Raw genomic sequence first — 24072 nt, 5'->3', positions numbered from 1 at the left:
TATTTTTATATTTTATTCTTATACATTGTATATGTTTTCAGCAATGATTTCGTTAAACAGTACTAAAATCTTGGATAAAACAGCGATTTTTCAAATTTTGAGATGTTTAATTGGATTTATCTCGAAAACTACTAGTTCTACGGTAATGGCTTACATTACTTTTTTTGTAGGAAATAAAATTCCCTACAAAAAAGTTCCGTACAATTTTGTCGTAAAGTTAGTGGTTTGCGAGTAAAATAAAAAAACCATGAAATTTGAGAAAGAATTGGCTTTAAGATTTTTTACCAGTGAGGCTGGTTACAAAACATAAATTAGCTACATGCTCTTTTAAAGAGGAAAGATTCCTCTGTGACTTCCACCTATGGCCGATTAAATATCTTGAAATGCCGCGAAGCTATCCATAATTGAAAAAAAGAAATTAAAATTTACGAGTTAATTAAATGGGAAAATGTTAAATTTATTTAACGAGTACTCAAAATTAAAATTAAGAGCTCATCTTTGGTAAGAATTTTTCTTTCAATGTGTACAATGATATTTTGACACGGGACTTGGAAAAAAAAATAGTCATCTCACACGACGCACTCTAATATATATATATATATATATATATATATATATAGATATACATTAGGGTATGTTATTTTGAGGCGACTTGTTTTTCAACAAAAAAACAGGCTGAAAACTCGAGGGAAGGTGAGAAAAGAAGCCTGTTAAAAGTGGAGCTCTTAAAATTTATATTTAGAGGTGCCTATTTCTAATTTTCCATTTCCCATTTAAATAACATGGAAAAAAATTTATTTTATTTTTTTATTTTTCTAGATCAGCCTTCGCACCTCATATAAATAAGTCCATAGCATATTATAGTATTGTAGAGAATTTAACACTCTACGAAAAAGGTCTCTTATCATTTTTTGATAAATCCATCCATTCCAAAGTTATTGGAGCTGGAAGTCAAATCTGTAATAAATTTCCAGATCTTTTTACTATTCCAGCAAAACTATCAGACTTATCAAAAAATGTCATAAAATCTTATTTATAGACAATTTTATTTCCTACAAATTATTTTCAATGAAATTTTTTGAAATTCCGCATTGTTTTCTAGTTATTTTCATTTTAATGCCAAGCTCGTAAAAATAATAGTCTTCTAATCTATTCTGAAAACGTAACATTAAAATGAAAATAACTAAAAAACTGTAGGGAAATATTGAAAAAATTTGTAGGGAATAAAATTGTCTGTAAAAAAGATCTTATGACATTTTTTGATAAGTCTGATAGTTTTGGAGGAACAGTAAAATGATCTTGGAAATTTATTATAGATTTGACTTCCAGCTCCAATAACTTTGGAATGGATGAATTTATCAAAAAATGATAAGAGATCTTTTTTGTAGAGCGTTAAATTACCTACAAAACTATGCCATGGACTTATTTATATGAGGTCTGAATGCCGAGCTAGAAAAATAAAAAAAAAAAAGTTTTTCCCATGTTATTTAAATGGGAAATGGAAAATTAGAAATAGACACCTCTAAATATAAATATTAACTGCGCTTTTAACAGGCTTCTTTTCTCACCTTCCCTCGAGTTTTCAGCCTGTTTTTTTGTTGAAAAAAATTCGTCTCAAAATGGCACACCCTAATATACATATATAAATTTTTTATCGAGTGGTATTTTTGAACCCTATTCAACCAATTATGATAGGTTATGACAAAATTCCTTGAAAAATCGACTATGAGGACAAATACAATAGATTTTTAAAAAATCTACCTAAAATTAGTACTATACCTCTTTTTCGCTCAAGACAATCAGGTATATGAGTATTAAATGTTTATAAGATGATGATCATCACATGGGAAATTAGGCTATAAGAATTTTAAAGAAAAATATAAGCATATTTTACATCAATTAATTGAACTTTATTCTGAAGAAGTTATCAAATATTTTTTTTAAGTACAATTTACTATGATAAGTGAATAGACAGCCAGTATTGTATAGAAATTAAACATTACATATTTGTGAGCTCTCACTCTCAACGGTGTTCTGAAAACGCAAGTAAAAGTGACGTGCATGCGCATACACATTCTGTATAAATACGCACCGAGTAACACTCGTTGATGTTTGTGTTGTGAACATATGCGTACGACTAATAAATATATAGAAGAAGATGAAAAGTAGAATGAGGTAGACTGAAAGCATTTGTCAAGGCAAGAAGTGAGAATCAGTGACAGAAATAATCGATAAAGAAGGACGCGCATGTTTGAGTTGATAGAATGTGCGAAAGAGAATTGAGAAGAGGAGGGATAAGTTCATTGAACTGAACGAGTAGTTAGTTGCAGAATATCGCTACTATAAAATGCACCTACAGAGAAGGTGGTCAGATGAGGGGAAGAGTCTGAGGACAGGCTAGTCCACAACGATGTTATTAGTTTAGTCAGTCAGCGAGTCACCAACTGTGCTTTCTTAAAGATCACGTTTTCATCTCCTTTTATCCGTCTGTGCCTGTCTCACTAGCCTCCTTATTAATTTTATCGATTTTATTTTGATCCTTGCAGTTACATTCAAATTACTATTTTAAAACACAATAAATTATAATAAATTTTAATAACAAGAAGGCTATTCGGCATTCGAAATGGAAGTAGATTTTTCATTAGTTTTTTGCAGTTTTATGTTAAAATGGAATTAAAAATTAATATTTTACACCCCTCATGCATGAACGCGCTGTGTGCCTTACGATCAAAATATCTTTTTCAACTAATTTACTAAAGTTAAATCATCTCTACATTTTTTTATTACACTAGATCGAGTACAATTGTATACTAGTACAAGGATAATTTATGAAGGAATCACGATAACATTCGAAAAATATCATAAATAGGCCTAATTCATTTATTAGCTTTGTAACTTTTATCACAGGAACCCTTTGGAAAATCACTATCGAAATCCTTTTTTTTTACCGTGAATTGGATCTACCAGGGTTAATAAGCTACTTAAATAAGCATCAACAGCAGTAGCATAAAACATTTCAATCAGGTATTGATAACAAACTTAAAAACAAATAAATAATTCATTAGATATATGAAAACTAATTCACAAAATTATTTTAAACAAAGCGATTTTCGGGATGTTTGAAAATTTATAACTCGGATCCAAGCTCGATACCAAAGTTGAAATTTTCAGTGCTTTTTAGGGATATAACAAAGCAACTTCTGAAAATTTGAAGCAAATCGAAGTTCCAAGAAAAAAGTAATAGCTATCTGAACATAGCGATTTTTGAAAAATTGATCGGCTTTGGATGGCCGTATGTAAACGAAATCGGAAAAATCAAGGAAAATTACGGTACACAGAAAAAAAAATTGACTTGATTCAAGTGAAATATTCTTGAACCAAGAATACTAGTTTGAAAAATTCCATTTTTTTTGCTTCAAGAATTTATTTCTCGGCTCAATGTTTCAGGATTCTTAACTCCAGAGTTTTATATGCTTGGTTCAAAGGTACATTTTTTTTTCACACAATAAATCTAACTCTCAAACCAAGGAACAGATTGACAGGTGAAGTAAAAATTTTGACGCCAGATGGCGCCTCGATGTGTACAGCGCATTTACTTGTTTTTCTCGGTTAGTTGTAGTTAGTTTTGAATTGTAAATTCACAATTTGAACATCAAAACATAAATCTCGCCGTTGATAATTATTTTCGTTTAATGTACATAAATATGAACAAATTTCGTTATCATAATACCTAAAGTAGTAAATAATTACTGTGTTCAAACTTTAAAGATTTTCACAGTAAATGTATTTAACTGTCAATGCTTATTTACTGGGTAACCTTAAATTTTCTATTATTGAAAACGTGGTCATTAAACAAAAATATTATTTAAACTTTTTTTTAAATAAAAATATGCATTTAATTTCCAAATCAAAAATGAGTATGAGTAATTATTGTAGTAATTAACTGATTAATAATTTTAAAAAATATATTTGTATATTTCTGAATCGAGTAAAATAACATCCTGATTCGAAAAATACGCCATACTTAAACTAAGTCGGTATCATCCTGAGTCAATATCATCGGCTTCAAACCAAGAGAAACAAATATGCATCTTGTTTGAAAACAAAAAATGCTTCTTTCGAGAGTAAAATATTTGAAAGAAATTTTTGTTTTCTCCATTGAAGAGTAATAATTTATTTATTCAAGATTGAACTTTTTTTGAATTAAATAGTTCAGATGTTTTGAAACAAGAATGATATTTTGAAGAAAATTATTTACTTGAACCAAGTTAATTTTTTTTTCCGTGTAGATATCGACAGAAGATACCTACACAAAAAATATCAGCTGTTATTTATCCTTCTTTTCTGAAAACTGTAGATAGGATTTTAAAAAAAACGGGAAAATTTTGCTAAATCAATGGCTTAGTTGGAAGCTCCAAACTAAGCCGGATATAAGTTTAGAGCAAATATCTATTTCTTTTATTGAAAGTAGAGTGCACCCAGAGAAAAATGCCGCAGGAAAAGTTTCTCTAAGTTATATAGAAGCTGAGGTACAAATTTTTAAAAATAACCAAAGAAATTGACCTTTTTAAAATTTCAAAAAATCTTCCAGTCGCCAGATTTAGAGGTATTGAGCTAAAATTTTTAGGATCACCTTCTTTTCTGACCTACTTTCGAGAAAAAAATTGGCGTCCAAATCAGTGATCCACGCGCGCACACTTTCGTCGAAAAGTAATGGATCACGAAATTTAAATTGACTGACCAGGCAGTCGAATGCTAAGCCACCCCGTCACAAATTCCAAAACGAATTGAACGAAAGCATGCTTTTTTTTTGGGATAAATCTAGGTCAAGTTCGAACAAGAGCCAAATTGGTCGATTAGTTTAAAAGTTGTGGGTGTTTAAGGTTTTGAAATTAAAAGAAAAAAAAAAAACCGTATTTTGTCAATTTCTCTTCAAATAAATTTTGAATGAAAAGCGATATGCTCAATTTTGTTAAATGTATCTAAAAGCTCATGAAATCAGTTTTAATTTTCGTTATTTAATTGACCATTTCAACAATTGTTTCAAATAAATGAATGACTGAAAATTTTTCAAAAACCTAAAAGAAAAAATTTTTATGGCTTCAACTCTCAATGTCTTTTGAATGATACGTTGCGGGTTAATTTCGTTGATTGCATCTTGCAACTAATAAAAAAAGCTTTAAATTACACTACTATGACTATCTAAGTGAAATTTGGCACACATATCGTTCAAGTTAATACTTAAATTTCAATAATTTATTCAAACTTTATATCATGGATTTTTAATAGTGTTTACTATTATTCAAACTTTTAGCGGTTCAATAATGAATACATTACGAGAAATCTACTTCCATTTCTGCTGCCGAACGGCCTTTTTTTCTAATTAAAATGTGTGTCATTAATTTCTTAAAGCTTATTACGATTATATCAATACAATTGCAGAAGAAATCACAGGTTGAAGCCATAGTTATAGAAATCATTTTAATCATAAGAAAAAATCATCGCTTAGATTTAATTTACGCCCAGCGATGCGGGTGGGTAACGGCAAGTTATATATAATTATATTCAATCATGTATAATTATTTCAGTAGCGCTATATATAATCATCTATAATTATATATAAATAGTCAAAAGTATTAAATTAAACTTCATATAATTTTAAATAACTATATATATATTTTTTTACCCGGGTGAATACAAGAGAGAGACGTGCAGTTAGATTATTGAGCTAAATGGGTAGAGATGAGAGGGCACAAGCAGTAGGAGGTGTTCCGGAGGGGTAAGATGTGTACTGTTGTACAAAAAAGTCAGTGAACTCTAGGTTGATAGCCGGCACCAACCGCTAATGTGTTCTCAGACTACAATTGATCTGACTGTATTTTTATACTTAAGCGGCAGCATCAACTAATCACAAAATTATTTTTAATGAAACAGCAATAAATTGACAAAATCTAAATAAAAAAAAAAAAAATAAACTACGAAACCGTGAAAATAAATTGTTGTAAATATTTTATCCATTTGAAGCTACAGATTAAGCTTAAGACACATAAATGGTCACACAAGAATTTTGAGGGCAGTTTCAGAAATTTGATTGAATACCTCACAAAGCTTTTTTTGCTTGTTAAAACAAAAATTTAGTCAATTTTGAGCTCTTGATATCAGTTTTAAGAATTGGAACAATGGCGTCGAAGTTTTTCTATGCGAAAAGCATAGGAATCAAGATATTTTTCTTTTTAGTGATAAAACTCAACATTATATTAACGTATCTTATTAGTTCAAAGTTTTATTTGAAGAAAATTGTATGCTCTTTGAAAAAGCCTATATTTGCTTAGCGGTGCCTTCAGCTACAGCCCGCATGTAAGCTTTGAAAGTCTAATTTCTTATGATATTGGTAGTTTCTTGCTGTTTACTTGTATACGGTTGGTTTTAGTAAAAATAAAATCGGTCTAACGGTTGACCCTGTGGGCCAGCCCCAAAACATTGTTGTGAGTACATTTTCGAGTTTTTCGAGCTCGAAAATACTTTTGTATGCCGTTCTTTTCGAAAAAAACCGTTTTTTACCATTTCTTCTCCATCGATATCTCTCAAACGAATTGACCGATTGAGACGATTGAGGTGGCAATCGATGTGTTTTATTGAGTTCCAAAGCTGATTAGATTTTAGAATTGATTTATATAGTCGTTTTCGAGAAATTTAAAAAATACTAAAAAAATTTTTTTTTTTAATTCTTTCGACAATGGTTTCTTTTGAACGAATGAACCGATTTTGATGGTTGAGGTGGCAATCGACGCGATTTATCAAGTTCTAAAGCTGACCAAATTTTGAAATTGATTTATCAAGTCGTTTTTGAGAAATTTCCAAAAAACTACACTGTGAAAAATTCACAACAAATTTTACTATGGGTGCATAGTAAACGTATGCGCAGACTACATGACTGTGGCCTATGCGCATACGTTTACTATGGGACACTTGTAAATTTTGTACCAGTTTCCTTATAGTGCAGTGTTACTATGCACCCATAGTAAAATTTGTTAGGAATTTTTTAAAATGTAGGACATACGCAGTCCGTCAAAGAATATGTAGTTTGTAAGGCTGCTGCATTGTAACTTGTGATAATGCAAGCTGATTCACATCTTCAAAAACGTGTTAATTAATGGCGAAGGTCGTAAACATATGAGCTATGGCTCCTTCGATTCGGGATGACGCCTAGAAAAATGTGCAGGAGCTTCATACTCACCTACAAAAAATTGCAAAAGTAATAAAAAAATTAAGATTTTCAAAACAGGGGGTCTAGTTTATTGATAGTATCTTAACAACTATGATAGTTAGAGTGGAATCCAAAAAAAATTCTTAAAGAGGAAAAAATTTCCAATAAAAAAGTATCGACTCCCCCCTCTCTATCTTAATTATTCAATAATGTAATTTATTGTAGAAAATGGGTCTTCGCGCAGCACGCGCGCGGGTCTCGGCTGCCACAAAACTGACCTAACGCATAAAAACTTTTTTTTTCAACTATAAATTGTTAATTTGAGAATTCGTAAAAACTACACATTAATGTAAACACTTCATAGAATAAATTTTCGTCGAAAAATGTTTTTTATCGATTTTTCGATAATTGACGCTTTTGTTGATGAAGATAATTTCTTCTTATTAATATTTGCATTGAAACTCATATAATTGTTAAACAATATCCACCATAAATTAGAACGCTTTGTACAAACCTTTTGTCAAGTATATTAAGAAAAATTGTATCATTGTGTTATCCTTAATCGTTAAAATCTATTAGTTATCAAATTTTAAGTTAACAAAAAAAGAAAAAATTTTTAATTGGATTCAATTTTTGCAATTGGTACATTATAAAGAAAGGCATAGAAAAATAATTTTTCTACAATTTTGAGGTCATTTTTTTCAAAATTTGTTTTGCGTGTGTGTTTGTGCATGCGTGTGCGAGTGTGCCCGCACATGTGTGTTTCTCTGTATACGCGTGTGTGTGCGTGTGGACGTAACTGGTACCAAAATAATCGGTAATAGCTACCGATTATTTTTTTCCGTGTACTGTCATAAACTATTTTGTGTGAATTGAACAGATAAAACTTTTTTTCAGCTAAAAAAGAAGTACGTGGTTCAATAATTAATAAAAGTACATTGACTACTCAAAATACTGCATGGGATTTTGGGGTGTGCACTTTCAAATTTTATATAATGTATTGTAATTGTTACCATAAATTTCTCTCCGTGTATGCAAGCTTTGTTTAAATTCTTGGAAATAGACTAACGTGACAAAAAACGGTACAACTAAGGGAATTTCAAGTAGGTATATCCCTATTGGTCTCGTTATCCTATAGACAATTATATATTTGGATTCAATACAAGTAACAGAATCAATCATTTAGTGTTGTCTTCAATTTTCTTAAGTCCGTTTCTATCCAAATGAATACAATCCTCTTTTATGATTTCGTACAGTGGATAACAGATCAAATTTTAGATCGGTAGGGCATGGGATCGAACCCATGAGTCAGCGTTTTCTTTGTTTCTTATTTATTTTCATGACAGTTATTGTATATAATTTTATAAAGTTATGTGTAATTATATAAAATTATATATAAATATATAAAATTAGATCTAGCCGAAACTCATATCTAATTTTATATAACCATTTATATAAAATTTTATATAATTACATATAATTTTTTATTCCCAGTCAACAGAACCATAAACTGCTTTGAATTTTCGTGAGAATATATCGCAGGGTCATTGAACGTTTACAGTCTATTTAGTATTCCCCTCTTATCATATTGAACCAGAGCCGAAGTTGTTAGTTGACTGATACAATTCAATATATACAACAAGTAAGAAAAGTTTCTTCCCAATCAAGTCAAGGCCACGACCTAGTCGGGGGTCATTGTACCGGCTTCTCTCTCTTCCACTTCCAATAAATTAAGCTAGATTCTTCTTTTCATTTTTTTACAGTTCGTCATGCTGTTATTAACCATCTTTTTCTCTCATTGTCGTTCTAATTCATCATTTTTGAAATTCATATAATTTTTTTTTCATTAAATGAATCAAGATAAAGACATGTTATTATAACTAAAAAAAAAAAAAAACAATTTGGATATGTTCAGATAAAAGAAAATCTTAGGTGATATAGAAAATTAAATTAAATAAAAAATCGATTAGAAAAAAAAAAAATAAGTATCAATTATCATTATGTATGATTTTTCAACGTAATTTATTAGTTTATAATGGTTGTGTTTTAATAATTAATGTTTTTATTAATGAAAAATTATTCGTTATCACCGGGGCTTAATCCTTGGTTTGTCTGCATATCAATTCAAGCTTTTACTACTTTGCTGGTTCGCGTACTTGTTAGTATAGACTATTGCGATAGACTATATAATAATTACAAAAATACTATTAATTTGATTTATACAATCATTATTAATCGTAATAATCGAGTGATTCTGAAGTTTCCATTGTGTATGGGAGGGAAGAGTAAAACAAGATAGAAGGGGGGGGGGTACCCCGAAATTTTATAAAAAAAGTTTGTTTTGTGAATATTTTAAAATCACACTTTTCCATATGTCATTGAGCATCATTTCGAATTTTTTTTTTTTTTTACTGTTTTCGATAAATTGTGTTTTTGTAAAGAAATAGTACACGGAGAGAAAGAAATGGGAATATTTCCAATTTTGCTTGGGAAAAAATTCCTTTGTATCACATAGTAAATTTTGCTTTGTTACATACGAATTATTCTTATATTGACAATATGAATTTTCCTATATCAACATTGGAAAAATAACTATGTTATATAGGAACAATCCCAATGTTAACATGAGAATTTTTCCTATGTTAACATAGGAAATTTCGCCATGTTGACAATGAAGAATTTCCTATGTTATTAAAGGAATTCCAGCAATGTTAACACAGGAATTTTTTCAATGTCTACATGGGAATTTTTCCCTTGTTAATAAAGTAGGAATTCCGGTGTATGTAAAAATGGAAGATTTGTAAACTGATGTTTTTTTTACGTAATTTCTTAAGCAAATCAAAATTAATTAATTGAATTGATCATTATATACTGTCGGAAACACAATGTAATTGATTTTTACCTACTCGTTTATATTAATTGAATTCTTAAAAATATGTTTTGTTCATTGGTAGGTGCTACAAAAAAATTTTAATTAAATTACGCAATATTTTTTCGAAAACTGACATAGTAAAAATACCCATGTCAATAAAGGAATTTCAGCAATGTTAACAGAGGAATTTTTCCATGTCTACATGGAAATTTTCCCAATGGTAGTATAGAAGATATTCCTATAACATGTGGAAAAAATTCCTATAGAATATGGTTATATTCTCATTTTTCCCTAGTAAAATTTTTCATGTTGATAAAGCCAAATTTGCTATGTCAACAAGGGAATTTCTCCTAAGTAAAATTGGAAAAATTCATGTTTTTTTCTCCGTGTATGATAGAAATTTAATTTATCTTCTCATCAATTTTCAATAACATCACTCCCAGTGTCAAATTACTTCAAATGTATTTTAATAGTTAACTTGAAAATATGTACAATTTTTATTATTTCAAAACTTCCCGGGTAAAAAAGTTTCTAACGAAAAAAAATAATGATTTTTTATCTCGGTTGAAAGTTGGCCGATAAAAGGCCCAGGTAGTGAACACAAGGTAGAAACTTGCTAGGCCTAAAAATGGCGGAAATTTGGCCGACAATGAATAATTTCAAGCTGTAAGATGGACAGCGGAGTCGCCTAAGGTCCACCAAGGTAGCACCGTTTAATATAAATGAAAGTGCACCTTCGTATATTTGATGTACGTAAGTTACAGTCCAGGAGACGACAGAATATTCTTTCGCTGGGAGAATTCAATTCATTCGATTCAGTAAAGTATATTCTTGTTCAATCATAGTAAAGACATACTCTAATCAAGTTATTTTTTGTGATTAAATTTTTTTATAATTAGCTCGAGAAAATATTACTTGGCTAGAGTATTTCTTTACTATGATTAAACACATATACTTGATAGCATACAAGCAGATATCCTTGAAAAAAAATTTTTGTATCTCAGTGTAGAAGTACCTTTGGATGAAGATATTTTGCATCTTCCTCTTTTCCGATTTCATTAAATCAATGATTTTCATTCGGTACATCTGATAACCTCAATAAAATATTTTGTCTCTTCATTTCTTTATCTTGCTTCTTAGGCAACGATTGGTATATTCATTACTCTAACAATTCAGTCAGTACTGTTAAAAGACACGGGGAAAGGCAATGTACATTCACGCAGATCCATTTTCTTTCGTTACCAGGGTAACCTCGATTTTAGATTTTTTCTTATCAGGGTCTCGACAACAGATCATCTCTTGTCACGATGCCCGTGTGCGACGAATAGAAATAAAAACGACGACGACAACTGCGGCTCGTTTGCGGTTTGTGAAAGTCAGATCTTCGAGATCATTTTCTCTCTCCTGAGTATGGCTATATCAGCGAACCCGTGGGGTAACCTCGATTTTATAACATTTTTTTTCGCAGAGGTCAATACGATCTTACAACGATTTCGATCGCTCTTGTGAAAGGCATTGCGGGGCAGCATCCTCAAGAAATCCAGTCCAAGTCTGACGGGTCCTTTCCGTCGTTGAAGAATCGGATATTTTTTATTGAGCTTTAATCGATCTTGATACTCTTAAAAATCTCCAATCAATAATCTTGATGTGTTTTGTATTTATACTCATTGTTTAATTATTAAAGTAGCTGGTGGCAATGCTAAAACAATGTAAGAATACTAATTATTTTTATTGAAACATCAGTTAAAATTTTTGTCAGAAATAATAAAAATACGATCCTACCCATTACAATTAGTTCAATGTGCATCGATTTGTATTTAACATCATGAATTCTAATCTCATAAATCGTTAGCTTCATTCTAAAATAAAAAATCTGTGTCTCGGTTGACCCTATGGGCCAGCCCCAAAACTTCCTGCTGTTTTCGAGCTCAAAGATGCTACCTCAACCATGAAAATCGGTTCATTCGTTCGAGAGAAACCGTTAACGAAAGAATTAAAAAAAATGTTTTTTTAGTTTTTTTGAAATTTCTCAAAATTGAGTTGATAAATCAATTTCAAAATTTGATCAGCTTTAGAATTTGATAAAACGCGTCGATTGCCACCTCCCTAGTAAAAATAAAAACGAGACGCTAGCTAGCGCCTGGCCAGTTTCGCTAGAGATTGTCTTAATCCAAAATGGCGGCTTATTAAATGTCATTGACCATTTCAAAGTTTCAGGTTATACGTTAGAATATTCAAAATGATGATTAAAAGTATTTTCTAGCTAGAAAAGCTCGGAAATGTATTAAAAAAAATGTTTTCGAGCTCAAGAAGCTCGAAAATAGCGGGAAGTTTTAGAGCTGGCCCGCAGGGTCAACCAATAGATTGATTTTTTTTTTAGTGGACACAAGAAAATTTTCTTGTTCATGTTGAGAAAAAAATTCCCTGAAAATTTCAGCTCTTAATTTTAATTTCAAGTACTTTCTCTCGAGCATCAAAGTTTTCCCATTTAAAAAGCATGTAAATCGAATAAATTTTTTTTTAAATTACCCTGGGAAAAAATCACTATGCATGATCATGTATGATCATGCAGAATTCATGCATGATTTGTGCCTGAACGTACATGATATATGCATAATTTATGCTTGATCCTGCATGACTCATTCATGGCTAGGCATGACTCATTCGTGATCAAGCATGATTATGCATGACTCATTCTAGATCAAGCTTGTGCACGCATTAAATTTGAAGTAATTGTATCCAGAGATATGATCAATCAGGAAAGGTCATGCTTTAGCATGCTCTATTATGCATGACCATACATGGTTCATACTTGATCATGCATAACTCATTCATGGCCAGACATGACTCATTCGTGATCAAGCATGATCATGCATGGTTCATTCTAGATCAGACTTGCTCATTACTTACGTTAGGAATACTTGTATCCAGAGATATGATCTATCAGGAAAGGTCATGCTTGAGCATGCTCTGTTATGCATGATCATACATGTTTCATACTTGATCATGTATAATTCATTCGTGATCAAGCATGATCATGCACGGTCAAACATTACAAATAATTTAATCAATATCTATGTTTAAAAACTCCGATTGAACTGATTGAATACGATTGAAATCCGATCGAGCTTCAATTGGATTTGATTGAGGTTTTTAATTAGGTATAATCATATTTTTTTAATGAAAAACTTCAAATAATTCAAAATTTATTTTTATTTTGACGATAGTAAAAATTATCATTTTTTAAATCGATAATTAAAATATATTCAGTTTATCATTTTTGGTTCAATTAATAACTAAAATCAATCTTTTTTTTCCGAAAAATAAATTAAATAAATTTAATTAAAAATTGTTTTTCCGAATTAATTAAAGAATTAAATTAATAAATTCTTGCCAAATTGATAATGAAACTCAATATAATTGCTTTTTTGTTATTAATAATTAAGATTAATGTAATTGTTAAATTTGCTTGTAATTGATAACTACAACTCTTTTCATTCATTATTCAAAAGAGATTTAATAACCAAATCAAGATTGAGTTCAAATGATATTTTATTTTTTACAACCCTAAGGTTTCAAAAGATGTTAAAAATCATCGTGAACTGAATAAGATAGGTCAGCCTAGTGGATAGCGGACGTGCTTCCTAACATGACGGTCGTGGGTTTGAGACCCGTCGCGGGTAAAATTTCAAAAGTACTTATCAACCAGTAAACATTAACTACACAATAATACTAACAAAATAAGTTAATTTCAAATTGGTTTTGAAACCAGTTTTTATTTGTAGAGCATTTGTTGCTTTTTGAAAGGGTATAAAACGGGTTTGTTCTTACTCGATCCATGTCGATTATATCAGCTCCGAAAGTTAATTTTTCACTTTTTTTTATTTATTTTTGTTAATAGTGAAGAAACGGCTCATAATACGAAAAATATGCATAGGACCAATCTTTTCGTAAATCTTGTCTTCTGGTAAATTGCTCATTACACTTATATTGCTAAAGTGCACTGTTCATGAGATACATGCATTTTAACATTTTACAGTAAAAAAGATTAGTACTATAGTGAGCTTACAATATATATTTATATATAAACTTTTGAACCAATGGTATTTTTGGAACCTACTCGATGAATTATGATAGATTATGGCTAAATTCTTTGAAAATTCCACCATGAGGTTAAATGCGACAGATAGATTTCTATGAAATCTACTAAAAAAAAATATCAGCAAAAATAGTTAAACTGCCCACATATATTTTCTGGTATTTATCTTATATTTTGACCATCTATATTTACGTTGTATCAGATACGTTATATACATTATATATATTTTCACTCTATTGTTTGTCTTAGATATAGTATGTGATATCTCTGTTATACTGCTGGCCGAAGCCGTTATAATAATCTATGTTTTGTTTGGGATTTTGTTTTACAAAATATAACAATCAATTTTTTTTTTTTTTTTTTTTTGTATTGAAATTTTTACGTTTGTTACCAGATTGTAATTATATTAGATTTGTATTTTTAATACTATTATGTTTCTGGCCCTGTTATTGGCGTAAGCTGTTGGGCTATGAATAAATAAATAAATAAATAAATATATGTTATTTTCATACGGGAATAGGAAAATATTAACTGATATCATGAGTTAAAGTAATTTCGTTCTGCCAAAAATCGTTAGTTAATATAAAAAATGAAGAGACTGAATAAGAGAGTAAAAGCGAAAAAGAAAAAAATTACAAAAAACAAAAAAGTTAAGGAGTGATATGAGTTCAATGAACTTCTTGAACTTTTAATTGCACAAGCCGTCAGACGAATCAGTGCTTTTCTCCTTTTCAACTCAGCATTTTATTAACAATTCTCAATGCGCCTCTGAACCAATGAATTAGGTAATATTTTGACTTAAGAAGACTTACAAGCCACAACTCTTACTAAACCTCACCTCGAGTTCAATTTCGACAGTGACCAATAAACTTAAATACATAGATACATAAATATGTATGTTTGCATATATACCGACTTATATGCATACGGGTTACACATATACGATACAACATACATTCAATGTGGACAGAGATTCTTCCCGTAAGCGCAAGTTCACTGAACTTCATGACGTCGTGATACCGCCATTGCTGGGAATTTATTATCTCCTCGTGTCGATGCTTCGTCTTTTTGTGTATTGCCCTCCCGTCACGATGCGTTCTACTAGTGAGTAGTTCTTCTAATTTCATCTGCATGCTCAACGCAACGACAGTTATGTTCCAGAATCATTTGCCATGGGAACAATACCCAGGTAGGTTACCGTCAAAAACAACTCTACAAATTAAAGATTTAAACAAAGACTGTATTATAATCTCTTTTATTGTGGTAAATGATTACTTAATTGAGATAAGTAAATGGTTTATACATTGTCGCGTCAAGGATGATTCATTGACTTTATTGTGTATTTTTTGTGGTAAAATCATTTCCCTCTTATTCTTGAAACAGGTCTTAGTGTATTCTCAGGAATTCATTAGAAAGTTGTGTACAAATGTGACGATTATAGTCAGTCGACACAAGTGAAGATGTTACCGGTTAAATAGTTTTTTGTTAGTATTTTTCTGTTCCATCTACACAACTTGACTGAATCGCACTGATTTTTTCAACATTTTTTTAATGTATATTTACAATACACGAAAAACTTTCAGTACATTGATGTTAGTATAACGAAATACTAACGCGTTTCAAGGCAAAAAGTATAATTAAGTAATTATACATCTGTGATATTATATTGTGTTGTAAACAAATAATTCTTCACTCTTCGATGCATACAAAGATTACTGTCAAACAATATTTTCTTCTCATGTGTAAATCCATAGAACTGACCGCAAAGTGCTACAACTTTCATTACAAAGTTCTTGAATCTTTTAAAGAGTTTGAAACGTCATCAAATTGTGTCAATAAATATTGAGGATCTGACACCTGCAAAGATAATAGAATGAAAAATGCTATAGTATATTCAGATCTGTCAAAATCTATGCGTTTCCTTAAAAACAATCGTACTCAAAAATAGAAAATTTCATGTTATCAACTATTTCAGGTTCTATTAATTTCCGTAGTTCAATGCAGTACATAAATTTTTTGGTCTTGAACTGATTAAAAAAATAAACGCAGTCAAGAGTATTTTTGAACTCGAAAATGAATTCACAATAAAAGCGAGAAATTTTGGGGCTAGCCCGCAGCGTCAACCGTTGTCAAGATTTTTTTTTATTGTTTATTGAAAACATCTTAATTTCGAAACAAATTTTCTTAAAGTCAAGTGATTTCAGTGTATGCCATGCTCATTAGTTGCTGTAATAATCGTCATAATTAGTTAATATTAGCTTTATATCGTGAACTTTCGATTTTGGAGAAATCACGAATCGTAGCGAAATCGTAATTTAAATTTTAGTATCTTAAAAACAATCCCGAGTCGAATTATTGAACTTACATTTAACTTACGTTAACTTATAGAACTTACATTAAACTTCCATCAGCTTAATGAACTTACATCTAACTTGAATAACTTATTGGGCTTTTTTATAACTTGAATTGACTTAAATAAAAATATTGACTTAATTATAACTTACCTGGAATAAAATTAACCAAAAGTAAACTTGAATGTACTTCCAAGTCGAAATTTGAATCGTAAGTCGGAAGTATTGGACGTTGAAATTGTCACCTAGATATTCAATGTTAAATATGATGGACAAAATCAATTCGCTTCAGCTTTCCCGTGGGGGATTTTAGTGGGTTGAACGATAAAAATACTTCTGTTTTTGCATTATTCGGCTTACAGACTTGGACTTTGGCAGAAATATTCTCAACAATCTTACGAATCATCTGCCATCAATATTTTTTCCGAAAACTAACTCCGAGGGGGGTTTTACTAGAGTAAAAGATTAAAATACTTGCGTTTTGGCATCATTGGGCTTACAGACGTGAACTGTGGCACAAATATTCCTAATAATCTCACAAATCACCCAACTTTAATTTGGGTTTATTTTATTTCAGTTAAGTTATAATTTAGTCAATATTTTTATTTAAGTCGATTCGAGTTATAATCAAGCCCAATAAGTTATTTAAGTTAGATGTAAGAGTTCATTGAATTTATGTAAGTTCTATAAGTTAATGTAAGTTCAACATTTCGACTTGGGAACAAAAAATACTAAATTAGACATCGTACATATATAGTGCTCTTCAGGAAAGTTTATAAAAACACATACGCTTTTTATGGTATTTGTATCAGTAACGTGACGCTTTTCGTTAATTTTTCCAATTCCTTATCCATACATGATTTCCATATGAATTTTGACATGGTGCTGATTCCCATGACGAACCAAGCTAAAATCTATATGGAAATCCGTACTAGTTGTCTATATGGATTTGACGCGGTGTGTATTCCCATCGGAACCTATGTGCGAATCTATATCGGAATCTATGCTGGATTTCTATAAGAAACCATATGTGAATCCATCCAAAAACACCACTTGGGAAATACGAATCATATATTACCATATATGGCCATATATGTAAATTGGTAATGTATGGTGAGATATCACCATATATGACGATATATTGCCAGTTTACATATGACCATATATAGTGCTATATTTTCCAAAAAAAAAACTGATAAAATACTGAAAAGAAAAAAAAAATTCAAGACAATCAGATGGCTCATGTAATCTAATAGTCTCTGAAGTAGGTCATTATTTTTTTTTTTTCAATGAAAAATAGCGGCGCTGGCTGGGATTGACCCTGGGTCCTTTAGATTCAAAGTCTGGTGCGCTAACCACTGCGCTGAGTGATGAACATGAAATACTGAGTCTTTTATATTTATTTAGATGCAGGTGAATGACCATACATGACCATATATGACTATATTTGATTTTTTTTTCTGGGCTGAAACATGATTAGTTATAGCTGTACAATTACTTCTAAGCGAGTAATAAAATTTTTCTCATTGTACTAAAATGAGAACTTATCATTACTTAGGCCGGGTTAAACGGCATTGGAATAAATTCTTGTATTTTTTTTTTATTTTTTTGAATCACAAATAAATGACATCATCTAACTCACTGACACCTAGAAATTTTGGGGTTAGCCCACAGAATTAATTGTTATTCAGATTATGTTGCCTGCATCATTGAAAATTTTCCAATAATTATCAAATATTAAAGTGTTATAAATAGATTCTTATTTTATTCTTATCCGCAGAGTGGAAACTTCGGCGCTGCAACTGGTGTGCCCCCTGGATTCTCGTCCAGTGCAACTAGTCTTCCGAGGACTGCAGGTGTTCAAAGAGAAGCGTGCCCTCCTTCGTGATATATCCGGCGTGGTTAAGCCGGGCGAGCTTTTGGCTGTTATGGGACCCTCAGGTATCATATCTTTCTTAATCTTATTCAATAATAACCGAACATTTTTTTTTCTTCGAAAGTTCATTGGAAATCAACGGTGAAAAAACAATGTTTCAGAAACAAACGTCAATTGATATATAAACGAATTACTTATGGTTATATAACTATTTGCGATTTTTTTCTATGCTCGTAGTTCAACACACATAACATTTTTTGAGCTTGAGAAGCTGATAAAATAAACAAACGCATTCGAAAGTATTTTTAAGCTTGTCACGTAGCGATTCAAATGTGCATCGCTGCGCGCGGTTTCCCATCTCGCCGTGAATTCGACAACACCTAACTGATATAAAGCGCATGTGCGTATTTGATTATGATAATATTTTACTATCTAAGTATTTATATTATTTTGATTAATTCCCACACGGAAAAATTATATATCCGTATATATTCGGGCAAATCTGAATATATGCCGCATATATGCGACCGTAGGGAGAGTAAGTCGATATAGGGATAAAAATCAATATTCCCCTCCCGCCACGTGGTGCACTGAAATAATTTTTATTTATTTATTGAGAGAGTTAATTAATATTTTAATTGCGAAAATTTATGGAAATTATGATTTAATTTCTTATTATTATATAAGTCAGGTGGTAGAATAAGTTTACATATTTTTTTTTTTAATTGAAGAGCTCGAAAACTTATTCACAATAACGATTTCGAGCTCAAGAAGCTTGAAAACAGCGGGAAATTTTAGGATTCACCCGCATAGTCCTGGTCTCAGACAACAACCGTTGTCCCGATTTCGTCTGTTGAATTGCAATCATCGGAAAATATCCACTTGATTTCAACAGGATCCACTCCTGAAAGTCTAATCGGAGCTAGTTGAAGTTCTTGGTGAATTACTTTACCACTGTTCATAACTTTCGTGGCAGTTGCAACGCTAACAAAAAAATAATTATTTTTTATATGTACTCTGATGCCTTAGAAGCGCCTTATAAATTAAAATTATTTAATTTATCATTAAGTAATTTAACTCAACTCACTTTCCATGATTAACGATAACTGGTTTAAAACAAATGGTATCATTCACATTTCCATCCAATAATGTTGCCTTCATAGATACGTTCAGGTGAACAAATCCAGATAACTTGACTGAAAAAATTAATAAATATTTTAAGGAGGTTCACGCGTTTCTAATGGTCATCAAAATTTTGAACTTTAAGATTTGAAATTTTAAAATTTTGAAAATGAATGTACCATACACCTACTATTAAAATTATTTGAGGATTTACTGTATAGTTATTGGTAAAAAAATTATTTAAAATCGTGTTTTTTAATTCCTTATATATGGGCTCTCATGACAGAAACACTATGCCCCAGTAATATGAATTTTTTTGCTGTCGATTTTCCAACTTTGAGCTCTCAAAACTGATATAAGAAAGTTGAATAAGTGTAGAGTCAAATTCTATACTTAAAATTTATTGTCATCGTCAAAAACAATGAGAAAAATTTAGTTGAAAAATCGTTTTAGTGGTTAATAAGTTGAGGCGACATATATGTCCTCTATAGAGGATAAACGCATTGGCAACGCTGACAGAAACAGCTGTTGTGTGGCGCCAATATTGAAAACATAAAAAATGGAATAAAATTTTTTTTAGTCTCCTCGGTAGAATCTTCAATTTCTAAGTAAACAAAAAATATAACAAGACAATTTGAGAGATAAATATTTTGTTTCATTTCGAAACGCTTGAACCTCTTTAAAGACTTTTACAATCCACGAAAAACGGATTCTCTCATAATAATTGCGCCAAGTACACGTTCGAAATTTATTACATACTCTATACAAGAAAAGAAAATTCCACTAAAATTTACGATGTTAACATCGTAATCGCGGACTATACTTATATTAGCATCAATTTTCAAATGTCTTATTTTAAAATTTACTTTGTAGGTTACATTTTATATTATTTAACATCGTAATTTTATCAGACTATTTGGACTAGAAATTATTTTAAAAATTACAATGTTAACATCGTAAAAAGAATAAAATAAAAATTACAATTCAAAAACTATGTTTATTTTTCTATTTACTTTTTCAATAAAATGAATATAGCAAATGCAAATTCTCTTAAAAAAATTTTACTATGATAGATGCGAACTTGGCGCACATTTTTATAGATGGAATTTGTTTCTTGGCTGGTTGAATTTTACTGGAACTATTAGTTATATTTATTTCAGAACTTTTCTATGAAAAATAAGAAAAAGATCTGATTTTTTGTATTTTTTAAGCATATTTCAGATTTTTAGCATCATCGACATAGTGTAATATTTATTTTCTGTTGAAAACACGATTATTTATGTAATTCTTTACACTTAAAATAGTATTGATTTGTTTAGAGACAAAATTATCAAAAAATATCAGTTTTTAATTTTTTCCATGATGTTGCACCAAACCGAAAAAATTCCTGAGTACAGAGGAGTGTGAGAGACTTCTTCTGAAAAAATTTGGTGATTGCATGTTTTCAAAAACGCAGTTAAAATAATGATTTTAGTTTTATGTCTTTTGTTAAAAATCGGCTTCTAACATGGAAATAACAACAAAAAAATTTTTTCCAGGCTTTTACTTGTAAGTATTTGGTAAAAATCGCCATTAATTAATTTTAAATTTTACTGTTGAAAAAAAAAAATTTTGAATCGTAGTTTAGATCTTTGAATAACTCGAAAATAATTTGAGATTAAAGGCTGAAATTCTGACTGAATTTTTTTTTATGTGGTACAGAATTAACCCCCGAAGTGCCAATAGAAAAATCCGCAAGGGCAAATTCAGCATGCTTATCCGGCTATGCCCTTTGTCAAATTTAACTTTTGAAAAGTGGAATTGTTTAATAATTATGTATGTTCTATTTACCTTTATTTCCATTGTCTTCAAATTTACTTGGACTGCCTTTTTCAATTCCAACTGATGCCCCCGATGACAGATTTAATTCAAGAATAATTAACAGTACAAATATTGTAACATTTGATAAATTAAAGAAGCCCATTATTATTTTTTTAATAATAGAATAAAATTATTTAGAATCAAATTCTTTAATACTGATATGTTATAATTTCTGAATGATGTGAGAGTATGGAAGAGTAATTAAGAGTACTAGAGTGATGTATCGGGCTTCGGTTTTTTATATCTTTACACGAGCCAATACCCTAGAGAAAAGTGGAATAACGTATTAGGGCCATATTTCCAAGAGTGGGAGTTTGTTATCATCATTCGACGCTGATGCATTTGCGTCAGCAGTCGGACGATGTTTCTCCAAGTTTCCAGGTATTTCCTTCAAAAACTAGTTTCCATTTGTTTATTCTTTTGATGTTCGTCATTTGTCGTACAATCGTTTTTATCTATTCTTAATCATCGACATTCTTTTAGAAAAATCGTCGGTGATGAATAAGTAGGGGAGGGAGGGGCAAGAGGGGGTACTTAAGGAAATACCAAGTTTTCGAGGACTCAAACACGCTAAATCTATGATATTCAAAGTAAATAGAAGAAATTTTCAGTTATCGTAGGAAAAAAAAATTTTTCATTTCTGCGGGCAAACTCGGGTACCCCTTAAAAAAGGTAAAAAAAAAAAAAATTTCCGGATTTTAAACGAATTTGATTGAGTTGAATTTTTTTGTAAGTAATTTACATGAAGAAAAATCATATTTTACATGTTTATTGGATGCAAAAGAAGAAAAAAAATTTCAATAGTTTTTATCATAAAACAAACATCATTAATATTTTTCAACTGACAATTGATTTTTGAAAAAGTTTATCAAAAAAAATGTTAAGTAACGCTTAATTATATTTACAGAAGTGATTTTGGAATGCTTAAAAACCATTTAAAATATAAAATTTTTTTTTATCAAATTTTGGGGGTACCTGCTTTTGCCCCCCCCCCCCTTCCTTTATTCTAATGCATTAAAAATATGTTAGAAATAACTACCCACGTATTGTTTAATTATTGTTTATTGATACAAAAGAAAAATAAGTATATTAATTAATATCAAATTAGCTACACACTGAATTTAAACTAAACAAAACAATATTAAATGAGGTTAAATTGACAGAAATATAATGTTAAATTATTTGCAATATAATGACTCTAAATCTGGATAATCGACACTTGATAGTGAAGAATTTCAGCTCGACTAACTATAACAGAAAAATTATTAGTTACATCCAGTACTCTCAGTACTCAGTATACTCCCACTACTTCATTAAGGGACAAGGGGTAGTGGAAGGTAACATTACCAGGTATACTGAATACAGGACTTTACAGTGAACTGTATACTATACAAACATGTATACATGTATAGGTATACTAAATACAGTGACGTTGTACTGTGCAAATTTTCTCTAAAAATAAATCTAAATATTAATTCTAACAAAATATCTTATCTATTTCACTATTTTTAGATGCATGCTTATTATATACGTTTAAAGAAAATATATTATTATTAATAAGACAATTATTTGAATGCACTCTCTAAATATGAATTAGTGAATTTTCACTAATTTTAAGTGAATATTCACTAATTGTCAATGCTACAATCGTACCACGCAGAATTAATGAATATTCACTAAATGAATATGTGAATATTGGAATTCACATATTCATTTAGTGAATATAAGAATCCACTAAATTGAAAAGTGAATATGGGAATCCAATGATTTCATCGGTGAAAAAAAATATTATATTGCGAAAAAAAATATAAGACACTTGTAATTAGATCCGAAATGTGATTAATGTATTAGAATCATTACTTAGAGGAAGTATACATGATTTTGATTGATGAAAAAATCACGGTGACTGCTGGGGTCGAACCTGCATCCTTCCGATTCAAAGTCTTTGATGCTATCCACTGCACTGACGTACGTATGTGATCGGGCATGTGTAAATAGTATATTTGTTATGATATCCGTGGTGCAATGATCGACGTATTCTTTGTATTAATTTACTAGCTATACTGAAATTCCGAAAATGATCTGATAACTTCTTAAAATATATTTTTCAATTTTTATAACATTTTCCAAATTTTTATAACAATCCAGAGCATCCCACACCGATAAAATAACTATTAAGTAATTTAATGTATTTACATATATATTCGAATTTTCTAGAATGTTATTTGATTTCCAGAACCTTGCAAAACATTCTAGACTAATTAGAATCATTTTTATGAGATTTGATGAAAAGCCATGCCAATATCCCGTGTATACTCCCGTACAATGTTCAAGGCTGTCTGAAGGTGTTCCTCATCAGGAGTATATATATAGCTTCAGATCATCCATGTAGAGTAAGTGGGTGATCGAATACTTCCAATCAGTTGGTGAGCCCACCGATATCCCCGGGTACGGCGTAGCGCAACAGATGTTGGCAGCAGTGAGATGCAAAACAGCAGAGGGCTGTTGAAATTGAAAAGTGAATATGGGAATCCAATGATTTCATCGGTGAAAAAAAATATTATATTGCGAAAAAAAATATAAGACACTTGTAATTAGATCCGAAATGTGATTAATGTATTAGAATCATTACTTAGAGGAAGTATACATGATTTTGATTGATGAAAAAATCACGGTGACTGCTGG

General features: G+C 30.4%; 2 protein-coding genes across 4 annotated transcripts in view; one reads left to right on the top strand and one right to left on the bottom strand.

Moving 5' to 3' along the window:
- Positions 1-24072, top strand: part of LOC130668137 (uncharacterized) — a 59881-nt gene that overhangs the window by 10834 nt on the left and 24975 nt on the right. Inside the window, exons 1-2 of one of the 2 annotated variants that reach the window (XM_057470251.1) lie at positions 15226-15367; positions 18310-18470. In XM_057470251.1, the coding sequence (XP_057326234.1) occupies positions 15351-15367; positions 18310-18470 (178 nt within the window). In that variant the 5' untranslated portion in view covers positions 15226-15350. Of the gene's footprint in view, positions 1-15225; positions 15368-18309; positions 18471-24072 lie in introns of those variants that run through there. The other variant, XM_057470250.1, reaches the window with a different exon arrangement.
- Positions 19072-21646, bottom strand: LOC130668138 (uncharacterized). Of its 2 annotated transcripts, none has more exons than XR_008989956.1 (3): positions 19718-20272; positions 19493-19601; positions 19072-19389 (listed from the first exon to the last, which is right to left on the bottom strand). XR_008989956.1 is itself a non-coding variant. In XM_057470252.1 (3 exons), the coding sequence occupies exons 1-3, from the start codon at positions 21488-21490 to the stop codon at positions 19227-19229; spliced, it is 405 nt and encodes a 134-aa protein (XP_057326235.1). In that variant the 5' UTR covers positions 21491-21646; the 3' UTR covers positions 19072-19226. The 2 variants fall into 2 exon arrangements, 1 of the variants encoding a protein (XP_057326235.1); XM_057470252.1 differs by lacking the exon at positions 19718-20272 and adding an exon at positions 21358-21646.

This window comes from Microplitis mediator, chromosome 5, assembly GCF_029852145.1.
Source record: "Microplitis mediator isolate UGA2020A chromosome 5, iyMicMedi2.1, whole genome shotgun sequence".
Taxonomy (NCBI): domain Eukaryota; kingdom Metazoa; phylum Arthropoda; class Insecta; order Hymenoptera; family Braconidae; genus Microplitis; species Microplitis mediator.
This window is presented reverse-complemented; position numbering and strand designations above follow the sequence as displayed.